Raw genomic sequence first — 14,797 nt, 5'->3', positions numbered from 1 at the left:
GTGTCAACAAAAAGGGGATCATCATCAACAGCACAGCAACTGTCAAGACCAGCATCTCATTCAGAAAAGTGTCCCCACGGGCCAGCTTGAGCATTGGAAGGATGTAACAGAAGAAGTGATTAGTTTGGTTAGAGCCACTAAATGGCAGAGAGAAAAGATGGCATGTTTGCCCTAATGTGACTGGAATTCCACTCATCCAACAGCCAGTCATCATCAGCAAAATACAGGGCTCATGGTTCATAACCATGAGCAGAATGTGACAAATGGCCACATGGTGGTCGCAGACCATTAGGAGAAAGCATTCTGTGTTTCTAAGCATAAAGATAAAACATACTTTTGTGACATGGGCAGAGAAAAAAAGGATACTTTTCTGAGTCCAAAAATTTATGAATATTCTGGAAAGAGTAACAGAGACATAACAGATTTCCAGGAAGAAAATATCACTGAGGAAAAAATACGTGGGAGTTTGGAAAGACTGGTCAACTCTGGTTATGAGAATAATAGTGCTTTTTCCCAAGAGTAGTATCACATAAGCAAGAAAAATGTCATAACAAGAAACATTCCGTGATTGGGAATACAATAAAATTCCCAAAGAACAAACTCCATCATTGAAGTGAAATTTGCTTTTCGTTGGTATTTTGTGGTGTTCCATCTGTAAAAATAGTGAAATTAATCATTTATCGTTTTTATTTTTTTATTGACTAGAGAAATTTAGGAATATATATATATATATATATATATATATATATATATATATCCTGTTCAAATTCCAGCATTTTATATCTTAATATTAAAGAGAAAAACTGAATCCAATGGTGAACATATGCTAAATCTAAACATAGCAATACAATAAAATATACAGTAGGTTTGCATTTTAATGGAATTGAAGGGTTCTAGAAGCACGCATTTCTATTTTTGTTTGTGGACAGGGCTCAGTCTTTTTATTCACTTTTTATTCCACATATTACAATCTACAGCAGAAACATTTATATCTGCTATAATTCCCAATGGAGTGCTCACCATAAAATTTTGAATTTTACTTTTTGGTAATACAACTCTTATATATAACTTTTTGTAAGTACAGTGTGTGTCATTCCTTAACTCTAATACTGCTATAGCTCTTCCTAACTGCATGAACTTTGCTCTGACATTTTATTCCTGTTTCATTTATCCGTCAAAATCAAATAAATAACATTACCGCTAGGCATTATATTTCAAGATCTTTCACTCATCCAATACCATCATGCAATAGTCAATAAATATATTTTGAACTAAAAGTGGTTAATTAATAATGAACTTATGAAATACATTGCATATATAATATTATTTCAGGAATGTTGTCTAGTCCATATAAACTGATATGATAAGTTGTTCTCATTTTAATAATATATCTGAGATAAAAAATAAAAAAAACAAATTAAGTAGTATAAATTATTATAAAATATAATTATTAGACAGTTACTCCCCAAAAGTCAAATATTGAAGTATTGTCTTAAAGTTTTTAGTTCTCTTTTTAAGATATAAAGAGCTATGAAAATTAATTTAGACAGAGCTACTTCAACATAGAGTCAGTGTTGCCATCCCAGAGCAATTGCCTAACATGACTTATAGTCCTCAAATCTTTGGAATGTTTGACTGGGATAAATAGCCTTTAAACTGGACCAAAGTAACACTGTATTCCAATTATTTTCAGAGCTAACAGGGAAGCAGACATCCTTACTACGGACTGAAAATTAGACAATCTTAGAAGTAGCACTACCATATATAGCTAATGATATACATTCTGAGGAATAAGGATTTCTTGATGGCCTTGAGAAAACAGCTCTCTTAATTTGTATTAAACATGCATTAGCCTCTTATTTGAGTGCATTATCTGTCCCCCCTTCCTATTTCAGCTTTGGTCTAATCAGAAGTTATCTCACACATGGTAGTGCTAATTCTAAGATTGTCTTTAATTTGTTATATACCAATAATACCTCAATTAGAAAAATAAAAAGTTTTCTTTGTCTGTTTTACATACTATAATTTCTTTGTAACAAGTCCAGACTCTGAATTTCTATAGGTGCAGTTTGGTTGCACCTATAGAAATTTCTTCCTTGGCTCATTAGCATCAATAGATATTCCTTCTATTCGTGTATTTATTTCCCTTCCATTTTACATAAATAACCCTTGCCTCTATCTCACAACTCCAAACACTATTTGGATTTCTGTCTTAATCAGTGCTACCCAAGTAGCTATTTTCCTTAATCTCAAATAAATTCTGTTACCTCTCACTTTGGCTCTTTATTTTTAAGGTTAACAGAAACCCATCTCCCCCAAAAAGAATAAGGTGGGTTGGAAAGAAAACAAAAAGTATGTTTTAAAGCACATAAAAATACAAAGAGTAAAAAAAAGATGAAAAAAAATGAGAAATCTCATGTTTGTATACTATTTTACACCTACTATTCTTAAGAAAAAATTACTTCTAAAAATATGTTTTAGTGAAAAAAATCATAGAATTAATCTTTAATGTAGCATATATATTTTTTCTATAGTGAGTCATAGAAACAGATATAAATAAAGAAAAACCAGTATCTTTTCTTATTAAAAGGGATTTGATCCAAATTAGTTTCAGTTATTTACCTGATTAATTATTAACACAAACATGCTGTACTTATGTAGGATTCTATGATCTCCAAAGTGTTTTATTATCAGATCCATTTCAATTTCCTGTATCATAATGAAGGTGAGAAATCCAAATTTTCAGCTTTGATTGGAGTGCAGATTTGGAGCTTACATCCATCATCTTTACATGGTGAGTATGATGAATCTTGATTCTCAGAGTTCTACAGTGTTCTAAATAAATGAAAAAATCAATACAAAAGTCAGAGTGAAATAAAGTAATTCATCTTTATTTCATATTTAGTTATAGCTGCTTTTTTATTTGTTATGTAGTTTCTATTTACTGAATAAAAAAGTTATTTCTTCTGAGTTACATATTACATTATTTTTGTAATGGATCCAAACAATAAATAAAAACATAATAATAAATAAATCAGAAATTATTTGAAATCCTGCCACTATGAAGAAGCCAATATTTTCTTTTTCTTTTTAAAATATATTTGTATTGATTTCAGAGAGGCAGGGAGAGGGAGAGAGAGATAGAAACATCAATAATGAGAATCATTGATCAGATGCCTCGTGCACACCCCGTACTGAGGATTGAACCCACAACCCAGGCATGTGCCCTTGACTGGAATTGAACGTGGAATCCTTCAGTCCACAAGCCGACGCTCTATCCACTGAGTCAAACCGGCTAGGGCAAAAAAATTTTTTAAAAAAACATAGAACAGAGACGTTGGTGGTTGCCAGAGGCAGGGTTGTGGGGTGGGCAAAATGGATGAAGGCGGGCAAAGATAGAAACTTGGAGTTATAAGATCAATAAATCAGAGGATGTGACCCAGGTGACTATAGTTAGTAATACTGTATTGCATATTTGAAAGTTGCTAGGTGAGTAGGTCTTAAAAGTCCTCATCATAAGAAAATAATGTTTCATAACTATATATGGCAATGGATGTTAAGTAGATTTATTGCAGTGATCACTTCACAATATACTAGTAGATGAACATCAACTCATTATCTTGTACACCAGAAACCAATATAATGTTATATATCAATTATACCTCAGTTAAAAAAATAAAGTTTTTTTTGTTTTACATGTTATAATTTCTTTGTAACAAGTCCTAAATATAAATAAAAATATAATAATTAAATCAGAAATTGTTTGAAATTCTACACTGTGAGGAAGGCAATATTCTCTTCTCGTCCTCATCCTGCCAGATATTGCCAATGTGAATACATGCCCACTACTGACAAGCTCATGCAAAATCCTACATCTATCCTTCTTTGCTTTCTAAACATAGAGCTATGACCTACACACATGTGCATTCTTTCTCACATGTCAGCAAAGCGTGGGATGTCCTCAGAGAAGTGGATCTGATCCATTGTCTTGAGACGCTCTGCAGTGTTGCTGGTGCAGATGTTTTCCAGTGTGTTAGTGGGTTCCAGCTGAGAGGGCCTTCCCTTTGCTTCCAGCTTGCTTTTGCACAACAAAAAACCTTTAATAAGCATTCTTGAACAAACACATGTAATGTTCATTCTTGGGCAAATATTATTTTACCACTTGAGGTTACTTCTATGAAATTTTTTTTAATTGAAAGGATAACTATTTTGATTTTACTTTCAAAAGAAAAAAAACCCCACCAAATTATTGCTTCCAAACGATACAGAAATCATTCCAGATGATTCACATAAAATCATTTTAATGAAAATACTATTTATGTGGTGTATTACTTTCTTTGATCTACTGTAAAAAATTACTACAGATTGAGTGGCTTAACACAACAAAAATTAGGTCTCTCACAGTTCTAGAATTCAGAGTCCCAAATCACAGTGTTGGCAGGTTCTCACTCCCTCCGAAGGCTTTAAGGAAGAATCTTTCCTGTTTATTCCAGCGTTTGTTGGCTCCTGATCTTGGCTCCATGGTTCTTGGGTGCATCCCTCCAATCTCTGCCTCAATCTTCACATGGTGTTCTCTGTGTCTCTATCGTTTTCTAAACTTTCTGTGCCTTTCTGTCTCATAAGGACACTGGTCATGGGATTTAGTGTCCACCTTAAGTCAGGATGATCTTATTACCTTAATTTGATGCAACTGCAAAGGCCTTTTATTTTTTCCAAATAAGGCCACATTTTCAAGTTCTAGGTAAATATGGTCCTATATTCAACCCAATACACATTGGCATGGATAGTTTAGAGTAAAAATTTCAGATACTTCTAATACTAAGTAGATATTACTGAAGCAAAACTCGAAGTGGTAAGGGGAGGGATGATGTTATCAGAGACAGTTAGAGCTGGAATAATAGAGGTGACACCCTCAGGATTGTAGTCTTAAAGCACCATGGACAGTAACAGGAGATAGAAACAAGGAAAATACACAAACAAACAAACAAGCAGAAAACACACACACACTAGGATTCCCCTGCTTCCACCATCTCAGCTGCTGCTGGTTTTCCCTTGTTGGCCAAATATAATCACAATGCAGTAGAGGTCAGTAAATATATCTGAAGAAATGGGGAGGTTAAAGAAAATATATCACGGAACATGACTCTAATCTCTGGTTATATAATACTTGATATACAAGTATCATTGTATTGCTCAGTCATCTCTTTCCTCACTAGTTCATAGTGACTGGATGAATCTTCAAATTAGATTGTTACAATTGAGATAATTTGTGCTCTGATTATACAGAAGCCCTTTACTTAACTAGATGAAACTAAGGCCCCTTAACATAATGTGAGGTTGCTATGATGATATTAATGATCATTACTTAAAAATGGCTGGAGGAGCAAAAGGGGAGAAATGGAGGGACATCTGTAATACTCTCAACAATAAAAACAAATTTTTAAGAAAGTGCAGAAATATCTGAAAACAACAATATAGGAATGAAGCTAGATTTTTTCCTGTTGTATCTATGTGATAAATATATAAGCAAACCTGTTAGCAAGTTCAAGTCTTTGAGTCATCTGAAGAACTTAGTTGCTAGATTTTTCAGTGCCATCGTGATGTCTTTGTTCCTCAGAGTATATATAATGGGGTTCAATGTTGGGATCAAAATGGTGTAGAAAAGGGAGATCAGTTTCCCAGTTCCTTCAGATTGATGTGGTTTGGGCTGTAAATAAGCGATAGTACCCGTTCCATAGAATAAGAATACAACAATCAGGTGAGATGAACAGGTGGAGAAGGCTTTAGCCCTCCCTCTGGCTGAAGACAATTTCAGAATGCTGGAAATAATTTTGCCATAGGAGACAACAATCAACAGAAATGGAACCATGATAAATATCACTGCAACTACATAGACCGCTATCTCATTCACAAATGTGTCCCCACAAGCTATCCTGAGTAGTGGCGGGATGTCACAGAAGAAATGATTAATTGTGTTAGACCCACAAAAGGGCAGAGAGAAAACCTGGCATGTTTGGCCAACCATGACTGGAACTCCACTGACCGAGGAGGCAGTTACCAGCTGGACACAGACCTTGTGGTTCATGACCAGAGGGTAGTGCAGAGGGTTACAAATGGCCACGTAGCGGTCATAGGCCATCACGGTCAGGAGGAGACACTCTGAGCCTCCGAGAATATAAACAAAACACATCTGTGTAGCACAAGCAAGCAAGGAAATGTTTCCTTTCTGGGTCACAAGGTCCATGAGCATTCTTGGGATAGTGACTGTTACGTAACAGATTTCTAGAAAGGAAAAATTGCTGAGGAAAAAATACATGGGGGTCTGGAGAGCAGGCTCAATTTTTGTTACCAGTATTATGATGCTATTGCATATGAGGATAGTCAGATAGATGACTAAAAATATCCCAAAAAGAATCCATTGGATATTGGGAATGTCAGAAAACCCCAAAAGAACAAATTCCATCATTGCAGTGAAATTTGAGTTTCCCGTGTTTAATCTGTTCTCCATCTGCAAATATGGTAAATTCAAGGTGGTTAATTCATTGATGTTCTTGAACCACATCTCCTTGGTTTTTTAATTGGGTTAAATGCATGAAAGTATTTCTATAAACTCTAAAATTATTTCCATCATTACTTTGCTCTATTTCTAGGAAATGGTATTTGAAACTTCAGAAATGAACTGATATGCAGCTAAAATAAATCCAAGTAATAAAATCCTAATGTATTTTATACTTAAGAGAAAAGATATCAAAAGGAAATGAAAAGTGTGCATTGTTATTTAGAGCTTATTGTGTAATATTAATATCTAATCATTGCACCACTTTTAATAGTGTAATTATGGTGCAGGCTTTTACATATCTATATCTATATCTATATCTATATCTATATCTATATCTATATCTATCTATAAATATATTATTGTCTACAGTTTTACATATGTCTCCCTTTTCCCCAATTGATACCCAACCCCCGCAGTGATGCAGGCTTTTTCTATTGTTTTTGTTTTGGTTCATCATTTTTATTCTGTATTGATTGACCTATTCCATCTTCTTTCAATGTAAAGCTTTTCTCTTAGAGTTTTTCTTTATTCTTATTCAAAGTGAGCTTTAAGTCTTCCCAATTATATAATCAATGAGAATCAACTTTCTTAAAACAAACGTTTTTAAGTTTGGGAATAATATATTTAATATTAATGTTCTACTATGTACCACACCTATCACTTAGGCTAAGTACAAAAAGCAATTCTATCATCCTGTTAAATAACTTACCCTATTAACTTCTCATACACAGTGTATGCACTGTCTGATAACTATAAATAAACCTTTAACTCAGTCAAGAAATATGGCTCATTCACCCACAATTGTAACCAAATGCAATTTCCTTTTTCTCTTTTCCCTTCATAATTTTTTCTAATAAAATATAACTTTTATGAAACCCAATTATATGTTCTGGACATGCAAATAGCTGGAATAATGAATGAAACTAAACACACACACACACACAAACACACACACACAATCTTGCTTTAGTTTATGTTAAAGTCCTTCAGTATCAGACAGTCAACACAGTCTGACAATTTCTATTACACTTTATTAATATTTTATTTGTAACTTTCCAAAACAAATATTATGTTTTCCTATCTCATCAAATCTACTACACCTATTGCCACCTTCTAGCCCCATCAGCTGTTTTTGCCTTAATACTTTGATAAACAAAACTAATAAGATTATTTCTATTTAACATATTTCTAATTTTACTATATAATTAAGAAAAGTAAAGAACTGCATGATTTATCCTAAGTAATTTTTCATTTTTAGATAAAGATCCTAGAATTTAAGTGCTTTCCTGTTTTATTCTTTGTATGTTGATCCTTAAGTTTAAATTAAATAAGCTTGAAACACATTTACCACTTACCTTTATGGATTTGAATGAACTTGACTTTGTGAGTGTAGGTGCTTTCTAACCTGTAAACTTTTTAAGTTCCTTGGTGCCTTGGTGTCAGTCACAGTAACTCTACAATTCTTGCTAGCTTCAACGCTGGCTGTTCTTAAATAGGAAGTAGCCATGCTCACCCTGTGGGACATCTTTCTCCCGTGTACCAATTTAATTTCTAGGTGACTGCTTCTGTTTGGCAATCATCTGGGTTTATCACTTGACACTGCTTTCTCTGTAGATGACCTGTCTTCTTCAACCCCTTCTTGGCATAAAGCTCCCCAGTGTGGGGTAGCCCCTGGGTGAAGAAATACCACTTAATCACCTAGTTTTACTTTCAAGATAAAGTTAAAAATCCTTCTATGTATTGTATTTCAGATCCTTCATAATTGGTTTGGATTGGCTTTCCTTTATTTATTCCTATAATTCGTACATATCTAGAGCATCCACAATTTTAGAAAAATGTGCACATGTTTTATCACATGGACATGGCACACTTCCTCTCTGCATTGGGCAGTTAGATCCCTTTTCATGAGTGAAAGTCTCTGTCCCTAGATTAACTGTTGTGGAAAGTAGAGCATCTCGTGTGTGCTGATAAAATTCTGGATGATTTTATTCATGTTATGAACAAAGGGAATATATTGAAATGATTCAGAGACACAGACAACAGCATGGTGTTACCAGAAGGAAGGAGGGTGGGGGGGGGGTTAGTAAAGGATAAAGGAAAGTCAAATATATGGTGACAGAAGATTTGGCTTAGGGTGGTGGGCATATAGTGCAATATACGGATGATGAATCTCTTAGAATTGTACACTTGACACCTACGTAATCATTAACCAATGTTACCCCAATAGATTTAATTAAAAATAAATAGATAAAATTTAAAAATGCAGTATCTGGGAAGCACCATAAAGAGAAGAGTAATTAAAAAATTGTAAGCCACTCAAAAATAAGCATTGTCCTGGCTGGTGGTGCTTAGTTATGAGAATAATAATGCCTTTTCCTATGAGTTGTATCACATAAGCAAGAAAAAGTGATAAAAAGAAACATTCCGTGATTGGGAATACAATAAAATTCCCAAAATTCAAACTCCATTATTGAAGTGAAATTAGCTCCTGGTTGGTATTTTGTGGTGTTCCATCTGTAAAAATAGTGAAATAAATCATTTATCTTTTTGACTTTTTTATTGACTAGAGAAATATATATATATATTTCAAATTCCAGTGTTTTATATCATAATATTAAAGAGAAAAACTGAATCCAATGGTGAACATATGCTAAATCTAAACATAGCAATACAATAAAATATATAATAGGTTTGCATTTTAATGGAATTGAAATATTCTAGAAGAATGCATTTCTATTTTTGTTTATGGACAGAGCCCAGGTTTTTACTCACTTTTTATTCCACATATTACAATCTATAGCAGAAACATTTATACCTACTATAATTCCCAATGGAGTGCTCACCATAAAAGTTTGAATTTTACTTTTTGGTAATACAACTCTTACATATAACTTTTTGTAAGTACAGTGTGTGTCATTCCTTAACTCTAATACTGCTATAGCTCTTCCTAACTGCATGAACTTTGCTCTGACATTTTATTCCTGTTTCATTTATCTATCAAAATCAAATAAATAAACATTATCACTAGGTATTATATTTCACGATCTTTCATTTACCCAATACCATCATGAAATCATTAATAAATATATTTTGAATTAAAAGTGGTTAATTAATAATGAACTTATGAAATAAATTGCATAGATAATATTATTTCATGAATGTTGTCTAATCCATAAAACCTGATATGATTGGTTGTTCTCATTTTAATAATATATCTGAGATAAAAAATTAAAATTAAGTAGTATAAATTATAATAAAATACTAGAAGCCAGGTGCATGAAATTTGTGCATGGGGGGTGGGGCTGTGTCCCTCAGCCCAGCCTGCACCCTCTCCAATCTGGGACCCCTCAAAGGATGTCCATCTGCCCATTTTGGCCCGATCCCATCAGGCAGTCGGACATCCCTTTCACAATCCGGGACTACTGGCTCCCAAACACTCGCCTGCCTGTCTGTCTGATAGCCCCTACAACTTCTGCCTGTCATCATGATAACGCCCTAACCACTACCATGCCAGCCTGATATAAACCTAACTGCTCCCGTGAAAGCCCAATTGCCCCCAACTCCCCTCCCCTGCAGGCCTGGATCCCCCAACAGCCCTCCCCTGCAGGGCTTGTCCCCCCAAGCTCCCCTCTTGTCCTAGCCTGATTGCCCACTACTGCCCTCCCCTGCAGGCCATCTTGTGTCCACATGGGGGAGGCCATCTTGTGTGTTAGAGAGATGGAGAATTTGCATATTACCTCTTTATTATATAGGATAATGATTAGAAAGTTGCTCCCTAAAAGTCAAATGCTAAAGTATTGTCTTAAAGTTTTTAGTTCTCTTTTTAAGATATAAAGAGCTGTGAAAATTAATTTAAATAGAACTACTTCAAAATAGAGTCAGTGTTGCCATCCCAGAGCAATTGCCTAACATGACTTATAGTCCTCAAACCTTTGGAATGTTTGACTGGGCAAAATAGCCTTTAAACTGGACCAAAGTAACACTGTATTCCAATTATTTTCAGTGCTAACAGGGAAGCAGACATCCTCACTACAGACTGAAAATTAGACAATCTTAGAAGTAGCACTACCATGAATAGCTAATGATATACATTTTGAGGAATAAGGATGTCATGGTGGCCTTGAGAAAATGGCTCCCTTAATTTGTATTAAACATGCATTAGCCTCTTATTTGAATGCATTATCTGTCCCCCCTTCCTATTTCAGCTTTGGTCTAATCAGAAGTTATCTCACACATGGTAGTGCTAATTCTAAGATTGTCTTTAATGTGTTATATACCAATAATACCTCAATTAGAAAAATAAAAAGTTTTCTTTGTCTGTTTTACATACTATAATTTCTTTGTAACAAGTCCAGACTCTGAATTTCTATAGGTGCAGTTTGGTTGCACCTATAGAAATTTCTTCCTTGGCTCATTAGCATCAATAGATATTCCTTCTATTCGTGTATTTATTTCCCTTCCATTTTACATAAATAACCCTTGCCTCTATCTCACAACTCCAAACACTATTTGGATTTCTGTCTTAATCAGTGCTACCCAAGTAGCTATTTTCCTTAATCTCAAATAAATTCTGTTACCTCTCACTTTGGCTCTTTATTTTTAAGGTTAACAGAAACCCATCTCCCCCAAAAAGAATAAGGTGGGTTGGAAAGAAAACAAAAAGTATGTTTTAAAGCACATAAAAATACAAAGAGTAAAAAAAAGATGAAAAAAAATGAGAAATCTCATGTTTGTATACTATTTTACACCTACTATTCTTAAGAAAAAATTACTTCTAAAAATTTGTTTTAGTGAAAAAAATCATAGAATTAATCTTTAATGTAGCATATATATTTTTTCTATAGTGAGTCATAGAAACAGATATAAATACAGATAAACCAGTATCTCTTCTTATTAAAAAGGGATTTGGTCCAAATTAGTTTCAGTTATTTACCTGATTAATTATTAACACAAACATGCTGTACTTATGTAGGATTCTATGATCTCCAAAGTGTTTTATTATCAGTTCTGTTTCAATTTCCTGTATCATAATGAAGGTGAGAAATCCAAATTTTCAGCTTTGATTGGAGTGCAAATTTGGAGCTTAAATCCATCTTCTTTACATGGTGAGAATGATGAATCTTGATTCTCAGAGTTCTACAATGTTCTAAAATAAATGAAAAATATCAATACAAAAGTCAGAGTGAAATAAAGTAATTCATCTTCTTTTTTTCATATTTAGTTATAGCTGCTTTTTTATTTGTTATGTAGTTTTTATTTACTGAATAAAAATTTATTTCTTTTGAGTTACATATTACATTATTTTTGTAATGGATCCAAACAATAAATAAGAACATAATAATAAATAAATCAGAAGTTATATGAAATCCTGCCACTATGAAGAAGCCAATATTTTCTTTTTCTTTTAAAAATACATTTATATTGATTTCAGAGACGCAGGGAGAAGTAGAGAGAGAAATAGAAACATCAATGATGAGAGAATATCATTGATACACTGACTCCTGCACACCCCCTACTGGGATTGAGCCCATAACCCAGGCATGTGCCCTTGACTGGAGTCAAACATGGAATCCTTCAGTCCACAAGCCGACACTCTATCCACTGAGCCAAACCAGCTGGGGCAAACCAATATTTTCTAAAACACAGAGAACAGAGTAGTTGGTGGTTGCCAGAGGCAGGGTTGTGGGGTGGGCAAAATGGATGAAGGCGGGCAAAGATAGAAACTTGGAGTTATAAGATCAATAAATCAGAGGATGTGACCTAGGTGACTATAGTTAATAATACTGTATTGTATATTTGAAAGTTGGTAGGTGAGTAGGTCTTAAAGTCCTCATCATAAGAAAATAATGTTTCATACTTATATATGGCAATGGATGTTAAGTAGATTTATTGCAGTGATCACTTCACAATATACTAGTAGATGAACATCAACTCATTATCTTTTACACCTGAAACCAATATAATATTATATATCACTTATACCTTAATTAGAAAATTAAGAATGTTATTTTTTGTTTTATGTATTATAATTTCTTTGTAACAAGTCCTAAATCTAAATAAAACTATAATAAGTAAATCAGAAATTGTTTGAAATTCTACACTGTGAGGAAGGCAATATTCTCTTTTCATCCACAACCTGCCAGATACTCCCAATGTAAATACATGCCCACTACTGACAAGCTCATGCAAAATGCTACATGAGATGAGGGAGTTCTATCCTTCTTTGTTTTCTAAACATAGAGCTATGACCTACACACATGTGCATTTTTTCTCACATCTCAGCAAAGCTTGGGATGTCCTCAGAGAAGTGGATCTGATCCATTGTCTTGAGACGCTCTGCAGTGTTGCTGGTGCAGATGTTTTCCAGTGTGTTAGTGGTTTCCTGCTCAGAGGGTCTTCCCTTTGCTTCCAGCTTGCTGTTGCACAATAAAAAAAAAACCTTTAATAAGCATTCTTGAACAAACCCTTGTAATACTCATTCTTGGCAAATATTATTTCTACCACTTGAGGTTACTTCTATGAATTGTTTTAATTAAAAAGATAACTATTTTGATTTTATTTAAAAAAACACAAACCACCAAATTATTGCCCACAAATGATACAGAAATCATGCCAGATAATTCACATAAAAGCATTTTAATGAAAAGACTATTTATGTGGTTTATTACTTTATTTGATCTACTGTAACAAATTACTACAGATTGAGTGGCTTAACACAACAAAAATTAGGTCTCTCACAGTTCTAGAATTCAGAGTCCCAAATCACAGTGTTGGCAGGTTCTCACTCCCTCCGAAGGCTTCAGGAAGAATCTTTCCTGTTTCTTCCAGCGTTTGTTGGCTCCTGATCTTGTCTGTATGGTTCTTGGGTGCATCCCTCCAATCTCTGCCTCAATCTTCACATGGTTTTCTCCGTGTCTCTATCTGTTTTCTAAACCTCTATGCCTTTCTGTCTCATAAGGACACTGGTCATGGGATTTAGTGTCCACCTTAAGTCAGGATGATCTTATTTCCTAAATTTGATGCAACTTCAAAGGCCTTTTATTTTTCCAATTAAGGCCACATTTTCAAGTTCTGGATATATATGGTCCTATATTCAACCCAATACACATTGGCATGGATAGTTTAGAGTAAAAATTTCAGATACTTCTAATACTAAGTAGATATTACTGAAGCAAAACTCAAAGTTGTAAGGGGAGGGATGATGTTATTAGAGACAGTTAGAGCTGGAATAATAGAGGTGACACCCTCAGGATTGTAGTCTTAAAGCACCATGGAGAGTGACAGGAGATAGAAACAGGAAAAATGCAAAAACCAACAAACAGAAAAAAAAAATGCTAGAATTGCCCTGCTTCCACCATCTCAGCTGCTGCTGGTTTTCCCTCGTTGGCCCAATATAATCACAATACAGTAGAGGTCAGTAAATATATCTGAAAAAATGGGAAGGTTAAAGAAAATATATCACGGAACATGACTCTAATATCTGGTTATGTAACACACTCAGTTAAGTATCATTGTATTGCTCAGCCAATCTCTTTCCTCACTAGTTCATAGTGAGAGGAAAGATGAATCTTCAAATTAGATTATTACAATTCAGATAATTTGTGCTCTGATTACACAGAAGCCCTTTAGTTAACTCTATGAAACTAAACCCCCTTAACATAATGCGAGGTGGCTATGATGATATTAATGATCATTACTAAAAAATCGGGGTGGGGGCAAAAGAGAAGAAATAGGGGAACATCTGTAATACTCTCAACAATAATTTTTTTTAAAAAATGCATAAAATTTTCAAAACAATAAAATAGGAATGAAACTAATTTTTTCCCCTGTTGTATCTATGTAATAAATATATAAACTAAACTGATAACAAGTTCAAGTCTTTGAGTCATCGTAGTAACTTAGTTGCTAATTTTTTCAGTGCCGTCATGATGTCTTTGTTCCTCAGAGTATATATAATGGGGTTCAATGTTGGGATCAAAACGGTGTAGAAAAGGGAGATCAGTTTCCCAATTCCTTCAGATTGATTTGGTTTGGGTCGTAAATAAGTGATAGTAGCTGTACCATAGAATAAGACTACAACAATCAGGTGAGATGAACAGGTGGAGAAGGCTTTAGCCCTCCCTCTGGCTGAAGACAATTTCAGAATGCTGGAAATAATTTTGCCATAGGAGACAACAATCAACAGAAATGGAACCATGATAAATACCACTGCAACTACATAGACCGCTATCTCATTCA

General features: G+C 34.2%; 1 protein-coding gene across 1 annotated transcript; it reads right to left on the bottom strand.

Moving 5' to 3' along the window:
* Window positions 1-5,557: 5,557 nt before the first annotated feature.
* On the bottom strand, window positions 5,558-6,475 carry LOC102427432 (olfactory receptor 10AG1-like). Its single transcript, XM_006108719.1, has one exon. The coding sequence runs from the start codon at window positions 6,464-6,466 to the stop codon at window positions 5,558-5,560; it is 909 nt and encodes a 302-aa protein (XP_006108781.1). The 5' UTR covers window positions 6,467-6,475.
* Window positions 6,476-14,797: the final 8,322 nt, after the last annotated feature.

The sequence above is a fragment of the Myotis lucifugus genome, unplaced genomic scaffold (assembly GCF_000147115.1).
Source record: "Myotis lucifugus unplaced genomic scaffold, Myoluc2.0 scaffold_3263, whole genome shotgun sequence".
Lineage (NCBI taxonomy): Eukaryota > Metazoa > Chordata > Mammalia > Chiroptera > Vespertilionidae > Myotis > Myotis lucifugus.
Note: the sequence above shows the minus strand (reverse complement) of the source record. Positions and strands in the feature narration are given on the sequence as shown.